Genomic DNA, 16,371 nt, shown 5'->3' with positions numbered 1-16,371 from the left:
TGGGGGTTTTCTTCCCCTTTCTGTTTTTATTATGAAAATATGTGAATAAAGTTTCCTGTGGATTTTATGAAGTCTTCAGTGCCGGATCTTCCTTCTCTTCTCTTACATTTGTTACACATGGTGGTCAGCCATTTGATCCATAGGCACGACCGGCTTACAGGACTATTTTTGGTGAGCACAAATCCATTTCCCTTTTCTCATTTTTTCAAGTTTATACTGACTCATGACTCCCTCCCTCTGGTTGTGCTTGTTTGTAGGGTATAGGGTTTAGAGTGTTAGGCGTCAGGTTTCTGCATCTGCTCTGCAGGAATCCAGAGCCTCACATTCTGCGGTCTCCTGCTGTCTATCTACCGCAGAGGAGATTACTTTGCAGCAGATCGCTCCAGAGACTAAGTCCCTCTGTTCTCCTACTGGGCATGCTCACGAGACGATCTCCCATTGGAGATCGGGAGTCATGTGCCCAGGTCCTGCTCCAGATCTCATTGGTCCATTTCGGAGATCTGGAAGCTTCCGGAAGGTCCCGGCTATAAAAAGCGCGCTTGACTGTTCGGCCAGGCGCTAGTATAGTCTCTAGTTGCTACTGTGTGAATGATGATGGATGTATGAACCTGCGAATGACTCATTAAGATCCCCTCCCTCTGATATTATGAATGTGTACAGGGACTTAGATTAGAGTCAGCGCCAGCGCGTGGCAAGCCTCAAGCCACTACTACATCATCCACAGTGCTAGCGTCCGACATTGCGCTTGCTTCCTTGCTTTGCCGACTAGTGGCAGTGTCCTACGCCACGCTGCAGCCCTCTTTGGCGTCCGCAATAGCGACGCCGCACGCACGGTAGGTCTAGACGGATGCAGTTCCTCTGCTTTGGTCCCGCACCTGTGACCGGATACCATGTGTGCAGCTACCTGAGACCTGTGACAATAACAGTCTCAGCCTTTTGTGTTTACCTCTGCTGGCGTCTCTGTGAGCAAACAGAGATTGCTTAGCGCACCTGGGTGACTAATAACCCGTGCGCGTTATACCGCCATATTGCTCGTCTGTCACTACTTAGCAGCAGTGATATCACCTTCTGCACGTAGACCCCGAGCGGCGAACGCACTTTATTATTTATTTTTATTTAGTGCGTTCCGCCGTTCCTAACATAGAGTCAGCGCCTACTAGTGGCATGGTATTGCGCTACTGATGCTACCTAGTCACAGCACCATACTTAGCACCAGATTGTGCCATCCAGCACAAGGCAATACTGCACTGCGTCTACTGCAGCACCCGTCAGAGCGGCGCCGTGCGCAAACATTGTGCTTTCCAGCCATAAGGTTAGGCTGGTTAGTGGCGTCCGCCAGTGCGGTGCTGTATGTACCTAGTGTGCTTTATCTGTAATTCGTGTGTGTCCAGGCACCGCAAAAACGGTGCCGAACGCTAGTGGGTCTTAGAGGGACTCTAACCCTGTGTCCTTGGGGCAGGGTCCTGTGACCACAACACTAGCACTCACTCAGCGGTATCGCGGTCCTGTGAAGCAACAGGGTCCGCTTCCTACTTACTGGGTGAAGTTAACCCGAGTGTACTTGCTATAGAGCCAGTTATTGTTCGCCATTACAGAGCGGCAGTTGTCATCTCTGCACGGTGGACCCTGGGCTGCGAACGCATCTCTTTATTATTTGATGCATTCCGCCAGCCCTAACATGTGAGGAAAGTTGATGATGAGGAGTTACAGAGAGAGAGGTGTAGTGGGAAATTACAGCTGCGATATGTGAGAACATTTGGCCCGTGATGGCAGCAAAGTACAACAGACTCTTTGACAAGCATAATAATACAATTCAGACATTATACGTATGTCCTAGTAATATCTTGTAAACCCTGAAGAGGATGGCTGGACAGCAGACCTTGTGTGTCTTAAATGACTCACAGATCCCGTGTCCACATGATGTAAAATAAAGCCTGATTCATCGGACTGGGACACCACCTGCGATAGCTCTCTGAGCCAATACCAGCAAGCTACACATTAAGCTTTAAGAACAGATCACTTGCTGTCTAGCATATCCCAGCCATTGTCAGGATAAATCAACGGCTTTTTATTTCACCTGGTTTTAATGTTATGGCTATTGGTACATCTTATCACATTGCTGCTAAGCCTCATCGCTGATGTAGTGTATCTCCAGGTATCTAGCAATATGTCAGATTGTATCCTACCAATGTGTTCTGTTGTGGATGCAGCACAATCTGCTCCTCCCGGTCACTCTGGGAAGTTCTGAGGCTTTTATTTGGATCAACAGCAGAGACTTTGAAGGGTTTTGAGATCAGGAATCGAAAATACAGCGGCGTCTCTGTGCAATTGATCAGTTTTAAACTTCGAGTTGTTAAAAATTCTGTCAAAATCTGAAAAGAAAATGATTACAGTATTAATGATACAGACTTCATAGTTCTGGATTATATAGGATGTTTTCCCATCTCTGAAAGTGATGGTTTCGACAATGTTTTTTTTTTCTGCAAGATGTTCCCTGATTAAATGACTGTGCATGAAACAGGAGGATTATCCCATGGAAGGACACAGCCATGTGCAGGGATTAATAGCACATGACTACACAAATGGCACTGTACCCCTTTATTTGTCAGGACTAGTGCGAGTCCCAGTTGGATAAAGGAGTGACATATTATAGTTAGATGCCATCTCTTTATTGGATTAGAAAAATTCTTCAGCATTGACATTTTTGTGCACACAGCCCCATTGATATGGGACAATAAAACTGTGTATAAATGTGGATACACAAGAGAAATGTATGGTTAGGGTGAGCATAATATTTATGGATTTGCTGGACAAAGGATCACCATGTCCATGCATATTCATAGGCAAAAACTGATGCTAAAGCCCATATTCAGACACTCCCATAAAAATGTCTCTCTTGTTCCCGATAGTAATATGATTATGTAAGTAGTAATAGATTCCTAGCAGAATGTGCGCCAACCTTGACAATCGGGACCGAAGTGTGCGACTGCATGTATTTCTATGCAGCTGAAAGCTCCGGTATTGAGATGCAAGACTCGCAAGTCTGACCCCGGCCTAAGACTGCAAAACTCTTTGTGGGAAAAAAAAACACTTCAAGATACTCTTCAAAACCACTTGAAAAAAAATCCTTCAAGAAAAAAAAAATGAGTAAAAAAACAAACAAATTTCCACCACCAAAACAAACCCTTTGAACCTAACTTTACACTACTCTTGTATATGGGTGTTTTTTTTCACCTTCTAGTTTACTCAGTGGCCAAATTTTGAGCTTCTCTACAGGCCGTAACCCCTCAAGATCTGACAAGTTTGGAATGCCCACTTAAATCTCATCGAAGCTTATCCAAAAAATGTGAAATTCTGATATGAAATTTGGAATAGAATCTGATCCAATATCCCTGCCAACAACTCAGTATAGACATACCCTAATTTGTAGCTTGTTTTAGGCTCACTGCCCTTTTTTGTTTCCTTCTATGTAGGAAATCATTACATACTAAAATTGCTCAAATGCAAAAAAATACCAAGAAAAAAAATCCATAAAATGTTGCCAACCCCCAAAACAATGTCAGATAAAAGCCTCAAGAATGTCCTATTTTCCCCATCTTTCAGGTGATCTGTTCCTGTTCTTACTAAAAACCATTAATAAAAATTACAGTATAAAATTAGATACTGACAGGCGAAGATTTCCTATCAGGAATGAGGTCACTTGCTACAGGATAAAACACTAATCCTTCTTCATCCTCATCTTCATATTCCACAGTGAGCCTACAGAGAAAAAGAGAAGACCTTAAATGTACGGACGACCACTTCTATAAACGACTCTATTTTACCGATATTCTAAAATTCACAGCATTCTGAAAGAAAATGATATATAAACATGTTTCATAAAAATTCATTCTATCACAATTGTTTTTCTTTTGCTGTGAACATGGAAGTATGAGGGCTTGTTAGTGGTGCCTTTTTGATTTACTGAATGGGTCTATGTGTATAAGTGTCTCCACTACGTATAAAAACTGTCACCGCATGTATCGGACACGCTGACTTCTGAAAGAGGCCTTATGATAATTTCACCCTTAAGTTTAACATCTACAAGTTAAATTTAATTAAAAAAAAAAGCTGTAATACATTATTCGAAACGTTTTGTTTCCTAAAAAAATTCCTGCAATAGGGAAGCGGTTTGGAGTTGTGTTCCATAATGTTGCTGTCTGCCCAGAAAGTCAGCAGCTCAATCCCATTACTCACAGAGCAGGCTTCACAAAAGCCTGCAGCTCCATTCTCATCGCTTCTACCCCATATCCATGGAGCCGTTTCACCTTTCCAGGTATCTGTCTTGTAGACTGGAAGAAAAAGATAAATGTTTTGCCGAGCATAAAAAAAAAGCTTTGCTACTAGTGAGGTGCGAACATGTTCGTATAGGGTGTTGTCCGAGCGTGCTCTTGCGCTAACCAAGTGTGTTCGGCGTGCTTGAAAAATATGTTAAGAGTCCCTGAGGCTGCATATGTGGCGGCTGTTCGACAGTCTCAACACATGCCGCCGCACGGACTCAAACATATTTTTCGATCATGCCGAAGACACGTAGTTAGCCCATAAGTACACTTGGACAACGCCCTATACGAACATGTTCGCTCATCAGTATTCACTACAAAAGGTTTTTATATAGAAGAAGGCATTTTGCTACCATGTCATCCAGACTCAGGAAGCCCAGGGCGTATCCGCTGCATTCTAACTTATTGGTGATCTCGGACAACATCAGTGGCGTGAAGGACACATGTATAGTGCTGTGTCCTCCGGCAGGAACAATCTACGAGAAAGAAATTTCATTAGTCTGCAGCTACTGTACATTTACCATGACAAAAAAATAGAGGTCAGAAAAAGTAATTGTGCCCGTACTGATACCTGCTCGCCCCCATCCCGTACTGATACCTGCTCGCCCCCATATTCCCAGTATTATGTCTCTACTCCAGCAGGGGATGACGGCTAAAGGTGTAGCTACATCTGCCGATACATAGCATTAAAAACAGGATTTTTGGGTTGCTTACCGTAAAATCTGTTTCTCGGAGCCTTCATTGGGGGACACAGAGACCTTGGGTGTATGCTGCTGCCACTAGGAGGCTGACACTATGCACAAAAAAAGTTAGCTCCTCCTCCGCAGTGTACACCCCACCGACCGGCAGAGAATTCCTCAGTTAGTGAGAAAGCAGTAGGAGAAGTAACAGAATAGGTTGACAACATAAACAACTCAACTGTAACCATTCAACCAAAGTAAGAACAGGAGCTGTAAAACATGGGAGGGTGCTGTGTCCCCCAATGAAGGCTCCGAGAAACAGATTTTACGGTAAGCAACCCAAAAATCCTGTTTTCTCGTTCGCCTTATTGGGGGACACAGAGACCTTGGGACATCCCAAAGCAGTCCCTGGGGTGGGAAACAAACTTCCATCAGGCCAGCGGACTCACCACCGCTGCCTGCAGAATCCGTCTACCTAGGCTGGCGTCCGCCGAAGCGTAGGTGTGGACTCTAGAATTTCACAAACGTGTGAACCGATGACCATGTTGCAGCTTTGCAAAGCTGCAGTGCGGAAGCTCTGTGGCGCACCGCCCAGGAGGCACCCACTGCTCGAGTAGAGTGGGCCCTGATACTCGGAGGGGCTCCGCGACGCTTAACACGGTAGGCTTCCAGGATAACCGATCTGATCCAGCGAGCGATGGTGGCTTTTGACGCCGGGTGACCTTTCCGCGCTCCATCAGGGATAATGAAAAGAGACTCTGGCTTTCGCAGGGAAGTCGTCCTAGACAGATAGACTCTTACCGCCCTAACCAGGTCCAGCTTGTTCAAGGACCGCTCTCGGGGATGAGTTGGATTCGGACAAAGGGACGGTAGCACGATATCCTCGTTGAGGTGAAACGAGGACACCACCTTCGGAAGAAACGAGGGCGGAGGCCGCAGAACTACCTTATCCTGGTGGAGAACCAGAAAGGGAGAGCGGCACGAAAGAGCTGCCAATTCCGACACGCGCCGGACGGAGGTGATGGCCACCAGAAAGGCTACCTTCCCAGAAAGGAGAGAAAGGGAAATATCCCTGAGGGGTTCAAAGGGAGGACCTTGCAGAACCTCAAGAACCAGATTAAGATCCCATGGATCCACGGGCGCCCGGTACGGCGGGACCGTGTGAGCCACGCCCTGAAGAAAGGTCTTAACCTGAGGACGGGAAGCCAACGTTTTCTGAAACAGAATGGACAGCGCCGAAACTTGACCCTTCAGGGAACTGAGGGCAAGCCCTGCATCCAATCCTGCCTGAAGAAACGCTAGGACTGAAGGGAGCGAAAAGGACATGGGCGCGACGTCATTGGTCTCACACCAAGTGAAATAGGTCTTCCAAGTACGGTAGTAAATCTTGGAAGATGATGGCTTTCTGGCTCGGATCATGGTCTGAATTACGTGGTCGGAAAATCCTGCTCGTTTCAGAACCTCGGTCTCAACAGCCACGCCGTTAAATTGAGCGGCCGAGAATTGGGGTGGCAAATCGGACCCTGAGACAGCAGATCTGTTCTGTCTGGAAGCTTCCAGGGGGCGTCCGCGAGAAGGTTGACAATGTCCGCGAACCAAGACCTTCTGGGCCAATTCGGGGCGATGAGAATGACCGGAAGTCCTTCTGCCTTGATCTTCTTCAACAGCTTGGGAAGAAGAGGCAGAGGAGGGAACAGGTAGGGAAGTTCGAACTGGGACCAAGGAACGGCCAGGGCGTCGGCGCCCACTGCCAGAGGGTCCCGAGACCTGGACACGAATTGTGGGACTTTCCTGTTGAGGCGAGACGCCATGAGGTCTACATCCGGGGTTCCCCACCGAAGGCAGAGCAGATGAAACACTTCCGGATGTAGGGACCATTCTCCCGCCGCGAGACCCTCGCGGCTGAGAAAATCGGCGGCCCAGTTGTCTACGCCGGGAATGTGAACCGCGGAAATTGTCGGAACGGAAATCTCCGCCCAACGAAGAATCTTGGACACCTCCGCCAGGGCTGAAACACTCCGTGTTCCCCCTTGGCGGTTGACATATGCCACCGCTGTGGCGTTGTCTGTCTGAATCCGTATCGGCAGTCCCTTGAGGAGCCTTTCCCAGTGGACCAGAGCAAGATGGATCGTTCGAATCTCCAGAACGTTGATTGGTAGCGCTGATTCCCGATCCGACCATCGACCCTGAACAGTGTGGTTGCGGAACACAGCACCCCAACCGAGGAGACTGGCATCTGTGGTTACTATCTGCCAGTGAATGGGAAGGAAGGATCGACCCGATAGAATGAGAGGTGACGACAACCACCAGTTGAGAGACCGCTTGATCCTGTAAGAAAGATGGACAGGGCGATCCAGGGACCGAGGCGACCTGTTCCACTTCGACAGAATGGCCTGCTGGAGAGGCCTGGCGTGAAATTGGGCAAAGGGAACTGCCTCTATCGCCGCGACCATCTTTCCCAGGACCCTCATGGCTGTACGGAGGGATGGGAATCGCGAGGTCTGCAGCGATCGTACTTCCTGCTGCAGAGAGAGAATCTTTTCTTGTGGGAGAAAGACCCTTGACCGACGAGTGTCGAACAGAAGACCTAGAAAGACCAGGCGTTGGGTAGGAACCAGACAGGACTTTTTCCTGTTGACGATCCACCCGAAATTGGAAAGAGTGTCCAGGACGATTGACAAACTTTGGTGAGCCTGTTGGAATGAGGGAGCCTTGATCAGAATATCGTCTAGGTACGGGAAAAGAACGAGGCCTCTGACTCTCAACAAAGCCATCAACGCAGCCATGATCTTCGTGAAGACTCTGGGAGCGGTGGCAAGACCGAAGGGCAGTGCAACAAACTGGTAGTGGTGCTGTCGAATCGCAAAGCGCAGGAACTTTTGATGTCCGGAGAAAATTGGAACATGTAAATAGGCATCTTGGATGTCTATTGAGCACATGACCTCCTGCTCCTCCATGGAGGCGATGACCGAGCGAAGCGACTCCATGCGGAAGTGGCGAAGGCGGACCCTCTTGTTGAGCAGCTTGAGATCCAAGATGGGTCGAACTGCGCCGTCTTTTTTCGGCACTACAAACAGGTTCGAGTAGAACCCCGTGAAGCGCTCCGATTCGGGAACGGGCACAATCACCCCGGAACTGAGGAGAGCAGCGATAGCTGTAGAGAACCCCGGGATCAAGGCTGGATCCTTTGGAGGCCGGGATTCGAAGAAACGATCCCGTGGGAGAGAGACGAACTCTATCTTGTATCCTGAGGATACGACCTCCCTGACCCAGGCGTCCTCCACGGCGGCCAGCCAAACGTCCCTGAAGGAAAGAAGTCGACCTCCCAATTGGAAAGGCCCCTCGCGTGCCCGATGATAGTCATGCTGAAGTAGACCGTCCAGATCTAGATCTGAACGGTCTGCCCTGGGAGGAGTGGGGTCGCCAGGAAGGAGTGGGTCTGAAGGAAACTTTCTTTCTCTCCTGGCGAGCCTGCGGTCTCTGTTGGCTGGAGGAGTTGTCCGCCGTATTGAAACGGCGGAAAGTCCGAAAGGGTCGAAACTGATGCCTTAGTGGGGGTCTGCGAGGCTTGGACTGAGGGAGGAGTGAACTCGTGCCTCCGGTGGCGTCCTTAATAATCTGGTCCAATTGGGACCCAAAGAGGCGCACCCCCTGAAAGGGCAGGTTAGTGAGGGACTTTTTTGAAGACAAGTCCGCTTGCCATGCCTTTAGCCAAATTGTACGTCGAATTGCAATAACGTTGCTTGACGCCTGAACTGCACAGGATGCAGCATCCAAGGAAGCGGAGAGAAGATAGTCCCCAGCATGGGAGATCTGATTGGCGAGATTGGCCAAATACTCCGGTTGCGCCTTATCTAAGATGCCCTGCCGAAGGTCGTCTGCCCACGTGGCTATGGTCTTTGCTGTCCAGGATGAAGCAAAGATTGGACACACCGCCGCTGAAGCCGCTTCAAAGGCAGACTTCGCCAGGGATTCTACAATCCTGTCATTAGAATCCTTTAGGGACGCCACGCCTGAAAGCGGGAGAACCGTGTTATTGGATAGCCTGGACACGGGCGGATCGACCGAGGGAGAGGCCGACCAGTTGTCCGTGAGCTCTTTAGCAAATGGGTAGAGTATGCCGAGACGTTTTCCTCTTTGAAAGCGTCTGGTCGGATCCTCTCTTTCCTTGGTAAAAATTTTCCCAAACTGGGAATGGAAAGGAAAAACCCTGGAGGGAGTTTCTGCCCGTCTGAACGAAACCTCCTGATCTGAGGATTTCGCAGGGGAGTCAGCAATATCGAAGGTATGATGGATCGCAGCAATGAGGTCCTGCACTGTGACCTTCATGCTTGCATCCTGGTCTGAATCCAGCTCTAAAATCCCCTCAGATGACCTGTCCGAAAGCGCTTCCCCTGACTCGGGAGAGGAGGCCCGAGAGGGAGGCTGGTGAGAAGGGCTATGCGGTGAGATGGGACTAGGAGAGGATTCCGGCTGGGAATCTTGCCTGGGTCTTTTGCGACTACCGCTGGCTGATTCAGATGGAACAATTTGGGGCCTGCTTGGCCCTGCTGAAGAGTCCAGGGGCAACTTATCAAGAACGGCCACCAGGGACTGAGACACCCTGGTGAGGTCTGCCACTGATTGAGATAGCGAGGAGGCCCAGCCAGGCATGGGGGGCTCACTCTCACCTGGGGCCGAAGATGGCTCCTGGACGGCGTCAGGCTGAATTGGATTGCTACAATCCAGGCAGAGGGGAGTGGACTGGCATGAGGGAAGTTTGCGATTGCACGAAGAACATGCAAAGTACTTGACTAAAGGGCGGTAGAGCGGGTACGATCAGACTTAGACATAGTGAAAAGCTGAGGTAATGCCGGAAGGTTGGGGGACAGAGGGCGGAGAAGGGTCAGTCTGCAGTGCAGAGCTACTCACGGTCCGGTGTCCCCAGAAGCGATGCTCTGCGACCTGTCAGTGGATGCAGGTCAGAGCGAAATCCGGCCGACAGCCCTCCTGACAAAAAACCAGCTGGAGAAGATGATGTCCAGTGAGGAGTTGGTGCCCGGCTAACAGGCTGGGAAAATGGCGCCGTCCTGAGAAAAAGCGCGCCTTAGGAGAGGAGGAAGGGCGGAGCACCACGCAGGGTTAATGATTCACCGCCCTCTAGCCAATGACAGGCTGGGCAGGTGAAGGACAGGCGGTGGGAGGACCTGGGAAGAGCGGGAGAGAAGCCCGCTTAGAAGAAAGGGGCGGGGGGCGTGGCCGCGACGCAGCGGTAGGCCCGAACTGAAGCCGGGGCCTAAATTAGTTGCGGCGGCCGCCTGTCAGCAGGGGGTCGGCGCGGAGGTCCGAAAAAGAGGGACGCCGCAGACGCAAGTCGCTCCCAATAGGGAAAAAAAACCTGTGCTCCCTGTCCCCAGAAAGGGGGGGGGAAATGCCCGGCAACATTGAGCTGCCTATAGCCTTGTGGCGACTGCGAGCGACCGCAGCGCCTACAACCGGGGTCCCCTGTGCCATTGAAGAGGTGACCGTCGGGAATGGGCAGCCAGGAAAATAAATATGAAGCCGGGGCCTAATACTCACCCATCCACGATCCGTTACCTGTCTGAAGAAGTCTTTGCGTCTCATCCAACCGACAGGCTCTGGTAGGCGAGTGGGAGGGAGACTGGCGACAAGGACCCCTGGAGTCGCTGGCACGTCTTGGTGTCGGCGTCCGTCTGGCTGGTCCTGCCGCGGAGAACTGCAAGGATACGGGGTGGCAGTACACGCCGTACTTGCAGACTCCATGTGGGAGTACAGATGTGACTTTTCACTCTGTATCCCTCTGTAGAACCTGAAAAGGAACGACGCACGACGAGGTAGATATGGGTCTAATAAAAGACCCGTGTCCACCTCCTACTGACACTAAGCTAAACTGAGGAATTCTCTGCCGGTCGGTGGGGTGTACACTGCGGAGGAGGAGCTAACTTTTTTTGTGCATAGTGTCAGCCTCCTAGTGGCAGCAGCATACACCCAAGGTCTCTGTGTCCCCCAATAAGGCGAACGAGAAAAATCATCCATCGGCTACATGTTTGCCAGTCATGGCCGTTTGGTAGCCTGTTTATACAAGCGGACCATGCTTCAGATGCACTCTGAAGGATAGATCGCTCCGTGCACATAGGCTGCCATTGTTTTCGGCAGCACAGGTCATGTTTACACAGGGCAATCTGCTACCGAAAGGATACAAAAGTTCATTTCACCTGATGAACGAGCGCTTTGCTGTTTAGTCGGGTGATCAAAAGCTTATTTACACTATTTTATCAGGAAATGCACCCTAAACGCCTGGTGGGTAGTTTGTAGCCCCAAAAAAAGCCTCTGGTTTGACTCACGATTTGCCTTGGAGTGATGCAGTATGGGTAATCAGAGGCGACTCCCTCATGGCTTCTCAGAATGACAGAAATTAATTTTTCTTCTGTTGTGATGTCGCTCCCTAGTCCATTCAGGTCATTGCTCGGGTCTTGATCTGTGTTTTCAGTCTGTTCCAATATCTCTAGTTTCTGAAGAGACCATAGACATCAGCGCGGATCAAAGTGCAGTCCAATCATTTCATACAGAACATAATACTAACATGCTCAGCAGGGGGCCACTTTATGGTTATTTTTAGGGGGGAATTCCTCCATAATATAGAATCAGATGGGGCATGCCACAATAAATGGTTGTGTACAGCTCCTTTGCAGTAGTTACCATAGGGAGGGGAGAAGAGAGGACTAGAGTGTGGAATACAAGATGACCTTTATTGGTACATTTTAAAATAATGTGATTAAAATCAAAATAACCGCAGTGGCAATGAGACAGACTGTCAGTCTAAGAACAGTGTTACACCTGGTTGTGGAAATGCTGTGTGTATCTCCTAATGCTGCAAATTGAAATCATTATCATTGAAGATGATTAAAAATTCTTGCAGTCCTTGTTTTGAAAAGACAACGGCCGCCTCTATCTAGAAATACGTGGCACCGCGATGGGAGCGGCCGTCGCGCCTACCTTCGCAAATCTCTATCTTGAGTGATGGGAGGAGGAGGTTGTCTTTTCAGATAGGATATCCAATTATGTACGCCATGTCTTAACCTGGAAATGTTATATAGATGATGACTGCAAGAATTTGTACATATCTTAAAAGATAATGATTGTATGATCACTATACATTGGGACCTAATTTTGACCACTTTTTTGGAATACTTACAACACTGATCCTGTATATGTCTACCATTTGAACATATAGTGGCACTGCAGTTATTTTGATGTTAGTCACAATATTTTATCATTTACCAATATAGGTTATATTTTATTCAACATTCTAGTCCACTCTTCTTCGTTGCTTATGGTAACTATGACTTCTTTTTCTGGTGTACTCCTATGTGGAAAAATTCTTTAAATATTAAAATAGGTTTAGTACATACTCCAGCTCCTTTGAAGGCAACACAATTGCTCTATTACATAGGCTGTCACTACCCTAGTAAAAAATATGCCACTAAAATCTGGCTCCTCTACTTAGGGGTTAGAATAGATAATATCAGATGATTGGTGGTCCAACACCCCCACCGGTCAGCTGTTATCAGCATAATATAGGAGAATAGCTGATAGACATAGCATAGAGAACCATTTGTCAGCATAACGTCTGCTATGTCTGCACATATAATTATTTTTTTCCTCCATTAACAGGATTGGATCCAAACAGAGCGGAAGTTGTTCTCTATCTGAATGTGGTTATAAGGAATGCATCTCATACTGCACCAATCTGCTAAATACTAAAACTTTTTTTTTCCTTAACCCTAGTATGTTTTATACCACACTTACACTAATACTTCTAAATGAAGAGGATGATATTGTTCCTGAAGTACTGGGTATTTTATCCCAATTCATAGGCGATTCGTCACTTTCTGGAAAATCCACACTGGAATCGACAATTTCATTTCCATCTATGTCTTTCAATGGGAAAGGGTCTCCAAAAAGCATCACCAGGTCCAGCAGCTTAGACGTCTCCTGTTCTCTGTTATACGTCTCCCAGTCTATGCGAATGTCTACAGCAGAAATGGACAGTGATCAGTAACTGATAGGAAGCCATTATTGCTTACACCTGCACTTTGGACACAAAATAACGATTTTAGATGTCCAAAAAGGATAATTTAGTCCATTTTCTGACAATCTTCAGTACCTCTCTGTGAGACGGATCAGCACGACAGACGGCGATGGATGGCAGACATCTGGCATGTTGGGATCTATTTTTTTTGTTATTCTTGAGTTTTGTAGTTCAGAGGTTGTTGATGCTAAACCACAGATCTGCATCCTACTAACGGGAGCTCAGACTAGGTCACCCTTCACAGCAGAGATCGGGAAAGGAATCCTCTTCTAAGGCCTTATTCAGACATCTGTTTTTCTCATGTACGACAAAAGTGGATGCATTACTTTGATCTGAGTTTGGTCCAAGAGTCATCTGCTTTTCTCGTACATGAAAAAAAAAATCTCCACCATCTCCTTTCTGACAGGCTGTGAAAATCAGACCACACTCAGATGTCACCCTAGACCCTAGTGCAGTCCAATTTATTCACGGACCTATAGACTTGCATTGTCTATTCTGTTTCAACCCTTGAATCTAAATCGGAATTGTCTCTATGATTTTCCTGGACTAAGACAGAATCACAGACATGTGAATGGCCCCACAGACTATCACAGGTACGAGTGCTATCTGTGAAAAAAAAAATGACATTTGGTTTGTGTCGCCATTTTCCGAAACCTAGAACATTGTTTTATTCTTCCATCAGTAGAGCTGTAGGATGACTTTATGTTTATTTGCATGCCATGCATTAGTTTTTAATGGTACCATTTTGGGCTAAGCACAATTTTTATTGTATTTTGGTGGGGGAGGAAACTGCAGAAGCCAAAAAATGGCAATTTTGTGGTTTTGTTTATAGTGTTTACCTTATAGGTTAAATATTTTTAGACTTTCATTGTTCAAAATATAGAGATAAATATGTTTACTTGGTTTTTTTTGTGACCAGATGTAGTTGATGGTACCACTTTGGGACACATTTTAATTGCTTTTTACTGTATTGTATTTTTTGGGAGAAATTCGACCAACAAAAAATAGCAATTCTGAAATTAATTTTTTTTTTGTGCTTTTATCTGACATTTACTGTGTAGGTAGATATTTTTTACAGACATGGCAGTACTAAATATGCTTACTTATTTATTATTAATTTTTAAATTGGGAAAAGGAAGGGGATTTAATTTTCTTTTATTATTTCTAATTTTTTTTTATTTTTTATTGTTTTATGTTTTTTTGCAGTATATAGTGAAAATAACTGAGCTTCACGGGAGTTCCAAGAAGGCAGTGAATGAGGCCTTCAGAGTGCACATCGTCTCTCCACAATACCATTGCAGGGAGAAGCAAGGAGGAAAGTCATAGGAGCCTAAATCATGATCTCTTGGATGCCGCAGTAAGAGATTGTCAGCAACATTTAAGTGGTTAAACAGTAGCAATGTGAGCAAGCTTTGGTCGCTGTAGATAAAGGTGTCGGCTGTATAAACAGAGGTTGGCTCAGATAGTACATCATGGAGCAGGTAGAGGTTAAAAACAACAACCCCCTCAGACGAACCACGAGCATTAAGTTGTTAAAAAATCAGATATTTGAAATCCCTAATGTCTGCCCATCTTTAGGCTTGTGGTATATATGTATTTCTGTATATTCCAGGTCAATATAGCGATGTGCTAGAATAGCAGACGATTCGTGGATAACCCTTGTACCCTGGATCCCCAAACTTTCATAAAACCTCAGGTGACGATCGAGAGCCTTCACTGGGTGAATACATATTTGCAAAATTTACACTAGACACTTACCACAAGGACTTGGGTTGTTAATACGTAGACAGCGGGAAATTGTGTCTCCACCAGAGATATGGGTTCCAAACCTTCAAATTAGAAAGTTTTCTTTTATCAATATATAACTTCTACTGTAAATAACAGTAACATATCTTTAGTGCTAAATTCAGAATCTACTTCCACGGGCCCATGACCCCAGCGGAGCCTTCAATCTAATTTTCTAATCTCTCACACACAAGTTCACACTGGAAAAATAATCAGATTACTCAGAGATAAAGTGATGACGTCTGATTACAATGGACGAAAAACTTTCTTTCTTTCTTCATGAATCATGACTTAAAGAAAGTTTCCTAAGCTTTCAGTGTGTAGGGGCGGCACTGTGGCTTTGGCCCCTCCGCCTGCCCCTGGTGTCTGTATCTTCCTCTTGTTTAAAGTTTGCGCCAACACCGCCTTCGCAATTGACGGCGCTTGCGCAGATTCATCTCCCGGCGGTCTTCAGTGAAATGGTGGCGGCGCATGCACAGATTTAGATCCAGGCTTAATGACAAGCTGAAATCTCAATCTTCGCATGCTCCTCTGTGCTATTATACTGAAAACTGATCTCTGGGAGATCAATCCGCACAAGCGCCACCCGCAGGGGAGAACGACGCTGGATCATACTTTAAAACAGGAAGAAGATACAGACACCAGAGGCAGGCGGAGGGGCCGAACAGCAGCCGATGATCCTACCCACAGTCCTGCCCTTATACACCGAAAGCTTATGAAACTCAAAATGTCAAATGCTGAATAAGCAACAACCAGGGCGCGGATTTCTTCAATAACGGCATCTATTGAATCTGTATAATAGCAACATGATGGCCATATATAATCGTGATGAAAGGTTCTCTTTAAGGCTCCCATACATATTCGGATAAAGTAGGTCAAAACCACCTATATCAGTGACAACGGCCAATGGGCTAACATGTTTTGGGGCCTCCCGAATCTACTTTGACAGATGTTGTCAGAATCTGCTGAATTTCCAGAGCCGATCCTTAAGCAACAGAGTGTTCCTCTATATGGGAGTTTGGGAGAGACAGCTGTCTGATGTGGATTGGAGTCTTTGCAGTGAAGGGTGCGTTACCTTATCACGGGTCCTTCAGTCTGTCGGTCTAGTCTTGGTCCTGTCATCTGGAAGTATAGAGGACATCCTTTCACTGTCATCTTTATGGGAATCTCTTTAGGGCTTAGATCTCCAACCTAATGGGAATATCAACGAAGGTTATTAGATGCTGTATAAAAAAATATTAAATGATACACAAACTCATGAAAAAATAATAATGAAATTGTTCATTAAAAGACATCTAACTTGCCAAATGAAGTTTAAGTACTCCTTCACACATACTTATTTTACATTTTTAAAAACGCATTTTACTGCTGTTTTTTTTACAAGTATTTTTGGTGATGTTTTTCATTTTGTACATAGTAGTTTTTTGGGGTTTTTTTAACAATGTTTTTGAAGTCCTATAGAAATCTATTCGAAAATGGCATAAAAAAAACCCAC

The 16,371-nt window shown here is 46.6% G+C and overlaps 1 protein-coding gene across 2 annotated transcripts in view; it reads right to left on the bottom strand.

The window, feature by feature from the left end:
• The window catches only part of DLEC1 (DLEC1 cilia and flagella associated protein), a 121,817-nt gene that overhangs the window by 20,544 nt on the left and 84,902 nt on the right, over positions 1 to 16,371 (bottom strand). For both annotated transcript variants that reach the window (XM_073581481.1, XM_073581480.1), the window contains 8 exons: positions 15,952 to 16,067; positions 14,850 to 14,920; positions 12,809 to 13,032; positions 11,344 to 11,511; positions 4,673 to 4,795; positions 4,237 to 4,331; positions 3,669 to 3,759; positions 2,187 to 2,372 (listed from right to left, as the gene is read on the bottom strand). In XM_073581481.1, coding sequence (XP_073437582.1) covers positions 2,187 to 2,372; positions 3,669 to 3,759; positions 4,237 to 4,331; positions 4,673 to 4,795; positions 11,344 to 11,511; positions 12,809 to 13,032; positions 14,850 to 14,920; positions 15,952 to 16,067 — 1,074 coding nt within the window. The remainder of the gene's footprint in view (positions 1 to 2,186; positions 2,373 to 3,668; positions 3,760 to 4,236; positions 4,332 to 4,672; positions 4,796 to 11,343; positions 11,512 to 12,808; positions 13,033 to 14,849; positions 14,921 to 15,951; positions 16,068 to 16,371) is intronic.

This window comes from Dendrobates tinctorius, unplaced genomic scaffold, assembly GCF_039654945.1.
Source record: "Dendrobates tinctorius isolate UK_male_01 unplaced genomic scaffold, ASM3965494v1 ptg000070l, whole genome shotgun sequence".
NCBI lineage: Eukaryota > Metazoa > Chordata > Amphibia > Anura > Dendrobatidae > Dendrobates > Dendrobates tinctorius.
The sequence above is the reverse complement of the archived record's forward strand: the minus strand, read 5'-3'. Positions and strand labels throughout refer to the sequence as shown.